This window comes from Hemicordylus capensis, chromosome 3 (assembly GCF_027244095.1).
Source record: "Hemicordylus capensis ecotype Gifberg chromosome 3, rHemCap1.1.pri, whole genome shotgun sequence".
Classification (NCBI taxonomy): domain Eukaryota; kingdom Metazoa; phylum Chordata; class Lepidosauria; order Squamata; family Cordylidae; genus Hemicordylus; species Hemicordylus capensis.
The window spans coordinates 276627548-276641201 of record NC_069659.1 but is presented as its reverse complement, the minus strand read 5'-3'; the positions used below and the strand labels follow the sequence as shown (position 1 = coordinate 276641201).

Sequence of the window (13654 nt, the reverse complement as noted above, 5' to 3'; positions counted from 1 at the left end):
GGGTTTTCAAATGCTTTCTAAAAATGTTCAGAGATGGGGAGGATCGTATCTCAGTAGGGAGCACATTCCACAATCTCGGGGTAGCAACCAAGAAAGCCCGTCCCCGTGTGGCCACCAGCCGAGTTGGCGGCAACTGGAGACAGATCTCTCCGGACGACCTCAGTGGGTGGTGGGGCTCATAATAAAGAAGATGTTCTCTTAGATACCCAGCCTAAGCCATTTAGGGCTTTATAAGTTATGACTAGCACTTTGTATGTCAGGAAATTTAGGAAGTACTTTTCACACAGTATATAATTAATCTATGTAATTCTCTGCCACAGGATGTGGTGATGGCCACTAGCTTGGGTGGTTTTAAAAGGGACAGGTCTATCAATGGAGGACAGGTGCCTCTAGTCTATCAATGGCGCCTCTAGTCTAGTGCCTCTAGTCTAGAGGCAAGATGCCTCTAAATATCAGTTGCAGGGAAGCAACAGCAAGAGAGAGGGTATGCCCTCACCTTTTACCTGTAGGCTTCTCAGAGGCATCTGGTGGGCCAGTGTGTGAAACAGGATGTTGAACTAGATAGACCTTGGGCCGGATCCAGCAGGGTCTTATATATACATCATTTGCACAAGATAGGGTCTCCTTCCCCAATGACCTAACTGTTGTTCCTAGAGTAAACTCAGTCATAGGCAGAAGAATTATCTTTACTGCCTTTCTGCTCTAATTAAAAACATGCTAAGGGAAAGACATGGCACATTCAAGACAGCCTGAGGATGCTCAGAATTTACTTGAAGCACACAGAAAGCATCCAACTCAAACACTCCTTGTTCCAGCATTATTGGATAAGAGTCACCCATACTAAACAAGGAGTTAAGGGCGCATTGCCAATGGGGGCAAATCTCCCTTGGAACACACTACAGCATGTTCAGTTAGGCATGAAGTCACAATCATATGTCTCTGCATGTGCTTCCCTAGAGGACATCTCAGAGAAGTGACTTGGTTGTAGTTATCTGTCTTTGTGCATCACTGTAAAGTGCCAGGAGCCTCTAACTGGAAACTCTGGCAGCACCATGCTGTTTGTATGTGAGCTCTGTCAGCAACCACATTCATACCCAGAAGAGAGACTGCCTGAAAAGGAGCCCTGCAGTCACCTGTCCTGCTTTGAGCTGAGCCAGGGTTTCTGCCAAGGTATGGAACACTCTGACACTGGACAGTTCTGAGGACAAGGAGTCAGAAGCTCCGTTGGAACCAAGCAGGAACTGAGTATGGCAACAGTAACATGAAGTTACTCCAGCAGTTTCTAGGAGCAGATTTTTAATTTTATTTATTTATTTATTTATTACATTTATATCCCGCTCTTCCTCCGAGGAACTCAGAGCAGTGTACATGGTTATTTTAAGGCTGTTACTCAGGGGAGTGACTTGTCCAAACCTTTTCTCTAAGGAAAGGTCTGTTTCTTAAAGGATCTTTGTCCAATTGCCCAAGTGCTGGCTCCATGCTGGGGGTGCTCTGCTAATATTGGTAGGAACTCAGAGGACCCCAGAGAAGCTATTCTCATGAGCAGCAAAAACCAGGCTAGGGAAGCCCAGCTCCGTTTTTGCTGCACATGAGAACCGCTGGGAGCTATGCGGCTCACAGCAGTGGTGAGCCCTCTTAAAAAGCCCGGCGCTTAACCTAGGTTTTGGGTGCAAGCTCACCCCAAAACCAGGCTAAATGATCATGTGTCTGCAGCCGCGGTGGACACACTCATGGGGGAGGGGGCTCCCAGTGTTGCACCACGCACTCACGGTTGTCAGTCTCATCCCCCAAGTGGATGGATCTTGGACCCAGGGTCTTAACATTTCCAGAGGGTTAGGAGACCGTTATACTTCTACACTTGCACAACAAGAAGAGCAAAAACAGCTGGATGACCAAGCAGGAGAAGTCCAGGGGAGAGTTCCAGAATGAGGAGGGATGGCAGAGGCAAAGGGGAGGGATCAACATGCCTGAAGCTGAGCCTCTAGTATAGAGGCGGGGCTAACCCTGAAGCTGTCATGACCAGAAGGGAATTTCAGCCAGCCAGCCCGCCTAGGAAGAATCAGGTGATCTAGAAAGTCAGTAGGGTCCCGGGCCATGTTCCCTCTAACCAGGATTCCCAGATGTTGTTGACTACAACTCCCAGAACCCCCAGCTGCAATGGTTTTTGCTTGGGGATTGTGGGAGTTGTAGTCAACAAAATCTTGGAATCCCTTTTAGAGGGAACACTGGTCCCTACTGGTCCTGTAGAAGAATTGTCCTGGACTTGGTTACCCAGTCCAAGCTCTTGTCACTGGGGAAAGTGCTAACAGACTTGCCTTGCCTTACCTTTGTGCCATTTCATCTGACTCTGGCCTTTAGATCTGTATCTTCAGCCTCTCTTAGTCCATACCATCTGCTTATGGCCCTTTGGAGCATCATCTTGTCTGCTTTGAAACCTGATCGGCAGCCTTTTGGGGCTCTGGTTGCCTCGGATTATGCTACACCCTATAGTTACTTACTGTGCATCTATGGGCACTGCTTTTGATGGATGCTGCATCAGACTGGATACCTGCTGCAGCAGGCTGTGAGCAAGAGGCACACCTGGGAAGAAAGGATTACAGCTGTTACACTTTCCATAAATGGATGTCCTCTTCCACTGAGAAAGAAAAACAAAATTAGGATACACCATCAGCATTCATTTTTCTCAGTGAAAAGAATACATTCTGACTTATCTGGGTTTAAAAAGAAAATCCTCCTTGATCTCTATTGAACTTGAAGGAAGTAGGTCTGTTGTTCTGGATAAACATACACAGTTTGAATTCATTTTTCTTATTTACTGCATGAACTAAAATGCAAAAAGACCTGTAAACTATTTCTATTTTATAATAGGCTTTTCTAGAAATGGCATACACTGAGGCAGCTCAGGCTATGGTGCAGTACTACAAAGAGAAACCTGCAATGATAAATGATGACAAGTTGCTCATTAGGATGTCTAAAAGGTACAAAGAACTTCAGCTAAAGGTAAAGTATAACTGTTGTCCCATCTTCCTGCGAATCTGGGTGTTGGCATTAAATGACTTTATCTGTGATGTTTCAGGAGATTGTGCTGAGTGTAAATCCCCTCTTCCAACCTTTCTGGTTAAGAAGTAGATGATGAGGTAAAGCCTTTCCAGCAGCAGGACAAAGCAAAGCTGCCTGGTATTGCATCCAGGGCATTGATCAGAGGAAAAAATGGGGCAGGACACAAACAAACAAACAAACAAACAAACAAACAATAAACCAACCATGGTGCTGCAAAACAAACTTAGATCTGGTGATTGTCTGCAGTGCAAACCTTGGTTTGTTTTTTATAAAGTATGTTTCATGCTTTTAAAAGTCTGAAGTCCACATTATTGCTAGTATTACTGACAGTGAGGATGGGTGACGTTGTTTTCATCTTTTTTACATTTGTTGATTGTCTTTTGTTATAGAGGTGAACAAAAGTTATGATGTTAAGCTTCCCTGGGCTTAAAATTTATTTATTAAATAAATAAAATAAATAATGTGGAAAAGAGGATAGGTCTTTTGTACCTTTATTAAGATATGCATAGAAGAAGGGATTTCAGCAGGTGTAGCTTTTCTTATCTCTGCAGGTCAAGCTGTATCTGCTGAAATTCCCTCTTCTGTGCATCTCTTAATAAAGGTTCAGAAGACCTGTCCTCTTTTCCATATTTATTTTATTTATTTCCTTTCTATACCACCCTATCCAAAGGCTCTGGCTGGTGCACAACATATGGCTGCCCTGCCATTGGCTCTCCTCCCCCCACTACCCAATAATGGTCTTGGTCACCAATACCGTTTTCCCACTTGAGATCAATACAGAGATTGTGGTTTTTCCTCTCAACAAGAGCACCATGTCTCAATTTAATGTCCATGTTGGAATCCTCTAATGATCCTTAAATGTGGCTGTTGAAGACTATTTTCATTGTCGCTTATTTCATAATAAAATGAAGATATCCTTGCCATTCTCACCACAGTTAATATTAACTGTATGTGTTCTTAAAAATATGTGCAATCTTATGTTGTTGTACTGACACACATTACATTTATGCTTATGGTTTTCCAGAGGTAAAAAGTACTTTAGAAAATAAGCTCAAAATACTGTAATCTCAGGTATGAATTCGTGCAATTTGGGCATTATTATTATCTTATTTTCTGATTCTGTAGTATTTCCGTATTCAACCTAAAGAACAGTGAATTATACCATTCTAAATAAGCAGTGCCATGAAATAATTTGAAATATTATGTGATATATCAATGCTTAACTATAAATGTCTTTGAAGTATGAAGTGCATTTATTATTTGTAATCTATATTTTTGTGGGTCTTAGAAACCAGGCAAGAATGTGGCATCAATAATCCAGGACATCCATTCTCAGAGGGAACGGGATATGTTGCGAGAAGCAGACAGGTAACTCATTGTAACATTACCAATTTCTACCCTGTTTTTTGTGACTGATGTCAAAAAGAAGCTGCAGTGTACAAGAAGCTGCAGTGTACAATCTTCTAAACTATCCACTTAGATAATTTGGAAGAGGTTTGGAACAATATGCAGACAATACGTATTTCTATAAGCCTAAGGCTAGTATCTACTTCCCCTTTCATGATATGAAATATCTTTTTACTGCTTGAACAATAAAGAGACAGACAAATAGCTTGTTTGCTACAGTAAGAAATTCAGTTCAGAATACTGGCATTCTCAGTATTGCAGAACACAAGACTACAAAACAGGTTTTTGTGATTTAGAAGAAAAAAGCCCAGTACTAATTTTAGATGAAAGTTTAATCCATGTTCTGTTATTTCCACTTATAACCTACAGCCAAGACAACAAACTGGTTGATGTTTATGATTCCCATCCAGTGGCTGCCAGTGAGGGCAGAGTGGAGTGGTGAGAGGAACCTTTGAAAGTCCTTACCAATGAAACTTCTGGCCCCTGGATGCCGCAGGGAGCAAGGGCGCAGTGCCTAGCATCCCGCAGCATGGGATGCCAGGCCCCAGCTGCTGCTCCTGCGACATCCAGGGGCCAGCAATATCACCAGTAAGGACTTTTAAATGTATCTCGCACCACCACCCTCCCTGGCCACCACTGTTCTCACCCTCTCAACTTTTTTTATACTTGTGTTATAATCTGAACAAATAACACCCATTTAGTTGTACATCCCCAGAATTGTTTAGTTGCGTGAACACAGATCATCATCTTTGTATAAATATATATTAATATTTATATATGGTTTTCAACAATATGTTTTGAGCATTTTGGCATACAAACAATAACAAATACAATTAGATAATTGTATACCAAATGTTTGATTTAGTGACTTGGTCTTGGATGGGCTTATGATTATTTGGCGGGGCTGAACACTTTTTTTTGCCCATGTACCTGACTTTTCAAATATGAATGTGATGCAAAGTCTTGTGGAATTGGTGGCTATTTTAAAGCAACTATAATGATTATTGTTATTATACTGACACAGTTTGCAATACATCCCTTCCTTTAGACCAGGCCTGCTCAACTTCGGCCCTCCTGCAGATGTTGGCCTACAATTCCCATAATCCCTGGCTATTGGCTGCTGTGGCTGAGAATTATGGGAGTTGTAGTCCAAAAACAGCTGGGGGGGCCTAAGTTGAGCACGCCTGCTTTAGACAGAGAAAGAAAAACAAACTATTGTAGTGCTTATTTTTGTTTGCAACACTTTTTCTCTTACTATAGATATGGACCTGAGAGGCCTCGGTCTCGCAGTCCTATAAGCCGCTCACTTTCCCCAAGATCTCACACTCCAAGCTTTACTTCCTGCAGTTCCCCACATAGTCCGTTGAGCGCAAATCGGATAGATTGGGGTAATGGAAGAGAGCCATGGGATCGATCTCCTTACTCTCAAAGGGAGGAAGAAAGAGAATTAATGTCCTGGAGAGAGAATGGGGAAGAGAAAAGGGATAGGACTGACACATGGGTGCATGAGAAAAAACATTATTTACGTCATTTGGACAAAGTTGATTTGGAAGAGCACACTGAAGGAACCAGAGGGCACAGAGAAAAATATTCAAGAGGGGGCTCACCCAGTTCAAAGGGTGCTCACCCATTGCCTGCATATAAGTGCAGAGAAGAAGACTATTACAGGAAACCAATTAAGCAAAAATCTGATAAGTATCAAAAACAGACACTGGATGCTGCTCCAAAGTCTAAAAGAAAGGAAGAAGCAAGACTGAGAGAACAGAAACGTTCTCATTGTGAGGACACAGCTAAGGAAGAAACATCAGAACAAAAGCAAAACAAAACGCCAGATGGTCTCCAGCAAAAACAGAGTGATACTGAAAAATTCAAGGTAGCTGATAAAGAGTCAGAAGAACATGTACCTGGTGCAGCTGAAAAAACAGATGTGAAGAAAGGAAAAGAAACCAAGAACAAGGTAATTAGTTCTCTAAATTATTATTAGGGATATATATATATATTTCTTGTGAGAGAAGTTTCAATGACTTTCTAACCTGTTGTGGTAAAATTAGTGCGCCCTCCTTTTTTATGAAGAAGCGTCAGTGATTTTGCAGAGTGAATTAAAGTGCTCGGAATATACGGACTGCTACCAACACCAGTACCCCATCGCTTTTTTTCTTGTCTATTTAGGGCATAAGTATATTTCTACAACTGCTTATTTCTATAAATCAGGTAAAGAATATACATAGCAATGAAATTACTAAATACACCATCCTAGTTTTTGATACTTGACTGTGGACTAACTGTGTAGGTCACTATCTTGTCATTCTGCCAGTGAATGGCTTTGCTGGAACTATGAATGAGTGAGTCGGTTCATGTAATTAATTATTGGATTTGAAACTAGAAGCAAATATTGTTGGTAAGGAAACTCAAATAACCTACAAGCTAACGTCTACAGTGGATTGGAATGAAGAAAAAGAACTACAGGGAACATATTGCAACAGCTTGATTCAGATGCATCTGTCCATAGTGCAAGTTATCACTACACAAGGGCAGCCACATTTGATACAATTGCAATATTGGATAAAGCTGAGTACTCCTCCTAAGTTCATAATTATTTGTCATAAAATGTCAGTCATATACCACATACTCTTACAGTTGTTTCCTTTGTACACACCTATGGAGTAGATAACTTCATTTCCATTTTACAACTTCCACAGAAAATTGAGATTGGGCCAGTTCAAATGAACAGCAACCACCACACATTAGGAGAAGGAGTCGTGCCATGAACACCTGACATCACTGAAGGATGTCCCAATGCACTGTCAAGATATTTTAATAGCATGAGACCAAATCATCCCTCTGTACAGACCCCAAAATCTTGTTTAATCAGGGTATTGGGATGTCCTTCAGTGAAGCAAGGTCTGCCCTGGTTGCATCTGAATGGGAGACTTGATGTGTGAGCACTGCAAGATATTCCCCCTCAGGGGATGTAGCCACTCTGAGACGAGCAGATGGTTTCAAGTTCCCTCCCTGGCTTCTCCAAGATAGGGCTGAGAGAGATTCCTGCCTGCAACCTTGGAGAAGCCTCTACCAGTCTGTGAAGACAATACTGAGCTAGATAGACCAGTGGTCTTGACTCAGTATATGGTAGTTTCCTATGACATTAGGATGGGCACACTTTTGGTGCAACCCCGTCGTCCTGTGTAGTAGCCACTGTTCATCTGAACCAGCCCACTGAGAGATAGTGACTTGCTGACGGCTGACTTTAATCCAGTAACTGTCTCTGACATCACACCAAGTATAAGAGATCATTATTTCTATTGACTTCTACCAGCACCAAATTGTCCAAAACAGGGAAAATAATTAACTGGGTTTTTTTGTGTGCCACTTCTATCTAGAGAACTTTAACTTTATTCTTTTGTATAAATTAAGAATGAACAGTCCCACACAGTGTATTGTAACAGCTAATGGACATCAACAGTTTCTTTCCTGCATCTTTTGATTGCTCTTATCTTCAGAATTACTTCTCCTAGGATCTAGAGAGTTGCTTGGGCTCACCAAAGGGTCTTACACTAGTTCAGTGGAATTTTTATTCCCCCCTTTTTAAATAGCTGACCACCATCCTACATGAAAACTCCTTTGATGAGCCCCTTCAGTTTCACAACATGGACGTTTGCCATGCAGCATGGGGGCTGCTGGCTTGGGCTCACTTTCCTGGCTTGGGCTCACTTGGGCTCACTTTCCTGGCTTTTAGATTGTCTCTAAAATGTTTAGAAGCATAATGAACTTTGTTGGTGAATATTTCTGCATAAGGGGAAGAAGAATGGTATAAACAATGGCTCATGTGTTCTGCAGCATAACATGGTTGGCTCCAATCCTCCTGCGCTGCTGTGGGTGCCTAAGGAAGTCTTGGCGATCTTGTGCAAGAGAGCAGATACTTAAAGTAACATGCCTGCACTGCAGGAGTGTTAGAGTGGGAACAATATTGCAATAAAGTATGTTTAAAGTCCCCAAAGGCTGAACAGTTGTGTAAGTAAAGTAAAGTCTGCCGTCAAGTCGATTTCGACTCCTGGTGCCCACAGAGCCCTGTGGTTTTCTTTGGCAGAATACAGGAGGGGTTTACTATTGCCTTCTCCCGTGAAGTATGAGATAATGCCTATCAGCATCTTCCTATATTGCTGCTGCTCGATATAGTACCAGCAGGGATTCGAACCGGCAACCTTCTGCTTGATAGTCCAGCATTTCCCCGCTGTACCACTTAAGGTGTAGCAATCCACAAATACCTTTTTCAGTCAGTAAGCCAGTGGCAGTAGTGCTGATGCAGATATTTAAACCAGAAATCTTCACAAGATAATGTCTCTGTTGAATTGCATGACCAAGTTTCATTAGTGATAGAGCAAAGATAGACAAAGAATTTTTAGAGCAATGAGCCCAATCTGGAAAAACCCTCACTGTGTTCAGATCAAATTTATGTTTCCTCTCCAGGAATCTCTCCCTCCTCAGCACAATTTTTAAAAATTGTTTGCTATTTATTAATAAGGTACCAAATGAATGGATAAACATAACTTCTGTGCTTAAAAATGTTTTTTAAAAGCAGACAGCCCACCTGAAGCAAGGGGATAGGGAGGACAAGATTCACAGCTGATACATGCATCTGTCAATCAGATTGCAAAGGTGGGAAGAAACTAGGCTCATACCAAGATGAAAGGATGCACTTTTAAAAAAATACTGCACCCCAGTCTTTACTCACAGATAAACTCTGTTTTAGGCTGAAAAAACCACTTTTGTTATGGAGAACAGCCCTTTTTCTACAAAAAAGCACACGAAAAAACCAGAAGACTCTATAGAAAATTCAAGAAAAGAGAAAGTGAGTTTTATACATTAATGGGGCATGATATTGATTATAGAATGTATTTATTTACTTGATAATTTTCTGGATTGCCTTTCTACCAGACACTCCAAGCCACTTATAATCAATATACTCCAGTAAAAACTACAATAAAATCAGCAATAAAATCAATTAAAAACACACAACCCAAGAACAAGGTACCAAATAGTTAAGAGGCCAACATATTAAAAGCCACTATAGTTGTACTAATAAAAATCAGCTGGCAGAATACCCTTTTTAAAAAGATGAAGGGTTTTTATGTATCTCCTAAAAGCACAAAGTAACAAAGTGTCCTTCTCTGGATAGAGAATTCCGCTATTGAAAAAACCATGCAATTCCACTTATGCCCCACTAGTTCTTACTGCAGCAAAAGATGGTCACTGAGCAGATTCAACTTAATTTTGTAAAGTGTGAAGAAAGAGATAAGAATGGGGGAAAGCGCTCTGTATGTAGACCTTGGGCCACTTAGGGCTTTTAAGGTACTAGCCACCACTAGTCCTTGAATTCGGTCTGGAGTCAAATACAATAAATGTATTTGTCAGTGAAATATTACACCCATATTAAAGGGTATTTCCAAAAATCTTCAAGAGAGACTTTCTAAATTATCCCATCTTGACCTTTGCTTCTTTGGATAGATCCTCAGAGCTCTTTTTTTAGTTGCTCCCTGCACACACAGCTTGTGCTGAATACTTGGCACAGGCAATGAAAAATGGTGTATCCTTGAAAAAACTACACAGCTTTGTAAAGTACATTCAGAGATTGAATCACTTGTTACTTTTGAACAGGAACAAAAAAAATGAAATAAACTTTACTGAATTGTTACAAGTACTGTAAAGCATATGTACAATCTTACTTCTAAAAATTTCTAAAGAATCAAGTAAGTTAAAAGTTAGTACTCTAGTCCAGCTCTGAAAAAGCATAGACCAATGTCCTTGGATGTTTTCCAGCATCATATCTTTAGGGTCATGAGTTGATCATCAGATGTGAAAGCTATCAGTATCTGTAGCAGCAGAAAACTGATCTCCTGGGTAAGAACGGTATCTGCCCTTAGTGCCTTTCTAGGACACAAGGAGGATGAGCTGGATTGACCAAACAGGATGAAAACAAATAGGCTTTACACACGTTACAATTTTAGAAGCAAATGTGTACCATGGCCATTGGAACACCAGCAGGAAGTTTTTAGGAAGAAGTTGTTGTTGTGTCTGGTATCGTAATCTGCCATTAGAATTAGGAATGTCTTTTCCTTATGTAAGATGATCACATGTCATCATAATGAAACCTAAAATTTCTGCTAGCCCACATTGGCATAAAAGGTAGAAAGAGGGGATTGAAAACTTCTTGGGTTCCCATCACTGTGAAGCTCTGTGAGCACTAGTGCAGGAAGAGAAAGATCTATAATGTTTATTGAGGAAGACAGTATTTTGATAAAAGGGCTGCTTGATATAGATCTGGCTGTAGGAAAGGGAAGTGAATCCCTGGAGAGGCCCTTAACAACTAATGGAACAGCCTAAGACACACTTGCACCAGCAAATAATTGCGTAGGGATGTAATTACCTAATGTGGCATGACACTGCAGCAAATACAACATGGTGTGCAGATAGGTCAGCACATACTTATGAGTAAAGTCCGAATTGCCAAAACTGCCATTGAAGTATGCTGCCAGATCAGTTTATGCTGTTTTTGAAATATTTGCAGGTTATGTGCACACACAAACAAATGTTTCTAGATACCCACAATATATTTTTTCAAAATGTATTTTGTGAACATAGACTTAATAAATACCACTGTTGCAAGGTGTGTGTGTGAGTGAATGAGAAAGAGAATCCTATTATTTTAGTGGTACCAACAGTAGTAAACATATGAAAGGATTATGGGTTAAGATTAGTTAGTCCAAAAAAATTTCCCTTGCCCCCTGGGAATTTTAATAATGTACATTTATTGATACTTTTACAATGAGGTTTACATTTTGTTTTAGGAACAGGACTGGGAGAGTGGAAGTGAGATGGAAGCTGAGACCTGGTACCCAACTAATATGGAAGAGCTAGTAACGGTAGATGAGGTGGGAGAAGATGACCTTATCATGGAACCTGATATTACTGAACTTGAAGAAATAGTTACAGTTGGTCCGAAAGACCAAGTATGTTCAGAAATTAGTCCCGTAATTGCTACTGAACTAGAAATAAAGAATGAGCACAGCTTATTAAATAGAAGCGAAGACAAATCTCTTGCGATGGAAACAAACCTTGGGTTGGAAGGGGGAAATGCAGGAGCTCTTAGTGACTCTGAAGGTGATCACACAGCTACGAAATCATCACATCTAAATCTGGACACTGAGCAGAAGCCAGATGAATTGCATGAAGGCAGACCTCTAAAGGATTCTGATTACCATGATAAGGAAAGAAAAATAAATGAAAGCACTGACATTCACTTAAAGCTGGAGGAGCAGTACATACCTTCTGGTCCTCCAAAAGAAGAGTTCTTCCAGCAGAATGATACATTCACAGATGATGATAAAGAGATGGAATCGCTAGAAACTGAGAGTAGAAAAGCTATGGAAATGCTGATTAAAAACTCCCAGGAGGAAACAAGCTGTGGAGCTCAGGAGCATCAGAAGACTCAGGGTAACTAGTATATATATATATATATATATTTCCCTGCTCTCTTTGGTGTTCAAATACTTTTTTGAACTCTCTTATCTATGCAACATGGATTTAGTTTTAATATATTGTTAACTAAATAAGTTATTTTCCTAGGAATGTGCTTAGTGGAAGAGCAGCAGTAATAAAATTAAGCCATTAGAGGTTCTAATGGATATTAGAGGTGTCAAGGAAATAAGATATGTAGCTATCAAGCTTTGAAGCCCAAATTGTAAGAACATGCTTCAGTAGAGTTACTAGCTTACATACTGCCCAGTTTTATGAGGGTGGTTCAGAACTGGCGGTGTCTCTAAAAGCATCTGATGCCCATATACACGGTGCTGCACAACAGGACTCTTCTGCTACTACTTACCCTTGTGCAATCACACACCACGATACTACTTTCATTGGGAATAATGCAAGTATTGTGCAGTTTCTGAACCCTGTTGCGAAGCATTGTGGTACAACCTATACCTAAATAGGTACAACATATGTACCTATTTAGGTATAGGTTATCTAGCATATCTGCTTGGTACTTATCCAGTATTACAGCAACATGTTGTTACAGGTCAAAATAGTATTTGTGTAGTAACACAGTATATGCTCAATATATCTTCTAAATAATTCACCATTACAATGTTCACTGTTTATGGTGTTGTTCTTACAAATGTATCTCCTGCTCGTATTCAGGTTATCAGTCTCCTCACATTTGTCATAACATTCTTGGACTACTTTGTTAATCCTTCTAGACATCCCAAGATATTTTAATATGAAAGATAAATGTAGGTAGTTTTATTTCCAGGGATGGAAAATGTTTGGGCGTCTGTTGCCCAGCTGAATGCTTAGCTGCTGTCTATAATGCCATTTCACTATATTAACATCCCCTTTTCTGAATGGACTTAATGTGCCAAAGAAGGCATGAATGGGCATATTTCTTGTTGGTGCATGTACAGTATATATACAGTACACATACATCCTTAACTATGTGGGGAAAACTTAGGGGAATGTGTTTTTGAAAACCAGCTCCAAACTTCCAGTCTTCAGCTCAAGATATATTGTCCCTGACAAGGAGTTAACTGTGCCAGTTCCCACAGACAAAAGATGGATCCTCATGTGTAAATGGACATTTTGCATGGTAAGATGCACTGAACAGCCAGGTGTGCATGCAATAGGCCTATATCCTGTAACACATCTTTGCACACATCATGGATATTTTTCACTAGTGTGGTATCTGAATACATGCCACCAACAATAAATATATTCATTTTTACTACGTGTCTGTATTGCAGAAATTAGCCATATTTTGTGTGTGTGAAGTCACCTTTAGGACCAGACTAGATGAGGCCTGGGAAATGTGTGAGTAGTCTCCTGACTTTTCTTTCTTTTTAAATAAAAAGCAGTCAGAGGGGGCTGTGAATTTGATTGGAAGAGCAGCAGGGGGATCCCCCTTGGACTGTTTTTCTGAGCAAAATCTCTCTCCTGTACTCACTACTTTTCTGCCTGCAGGTAAAAATGCATGGAGGGCACATGTCTTTGTCATGAATAGAAAAATAGCTGTGGGGAGCAATTTTGATTGGAAAAACTGCTTTCAAGAGAAGGATTAAGTTCTCACTTTCTTCTGCCATTGTTCCAATCACATTCACATCTCCCCTCTATCTACAGTTGATGTCCGCTTAATTAA

General features: G+C 40.5%; 1 protein-coding gene across 6 annotated transcripts in view; it reads left to right on the top strand.

Moving 5' to 3' along the window:
• RBM20 (RNA binding motif protein 20) overlaps window positions 1–13654 on the top strand; it is a 168795-nt gene that overhangs the window by 143121 nt on the left and 12020 nt on the right. For 5 of the 6 annotated variants that reach the window (XM_053307619.1, XM_053307616.1, XM_053307620.1 and 2 more), the window contains exons 7-11: window positions 2869–3000; window positions 4349–4428; window positions 5728–6424; window positions 9218–9316; window positions 11313–11958. In XM_053307619.1, the coding sequence (XP_053163594.1) occupies window positions 2869–3000; window positions 4349–4428; window positions 5728–6424; window positions 9218–9316; window positions 11313–11958 (1654 nt within the window). The remainder of the gene's footprint in view (window positions 1–2868; window positions 3001–4348; window positions 4429–5727; window positions 6425–9217; window positions 9317–11312; window positions 11959–13654) is intronic. The other variant, XM_053307617.1, reaches the window with a different exon arrangement.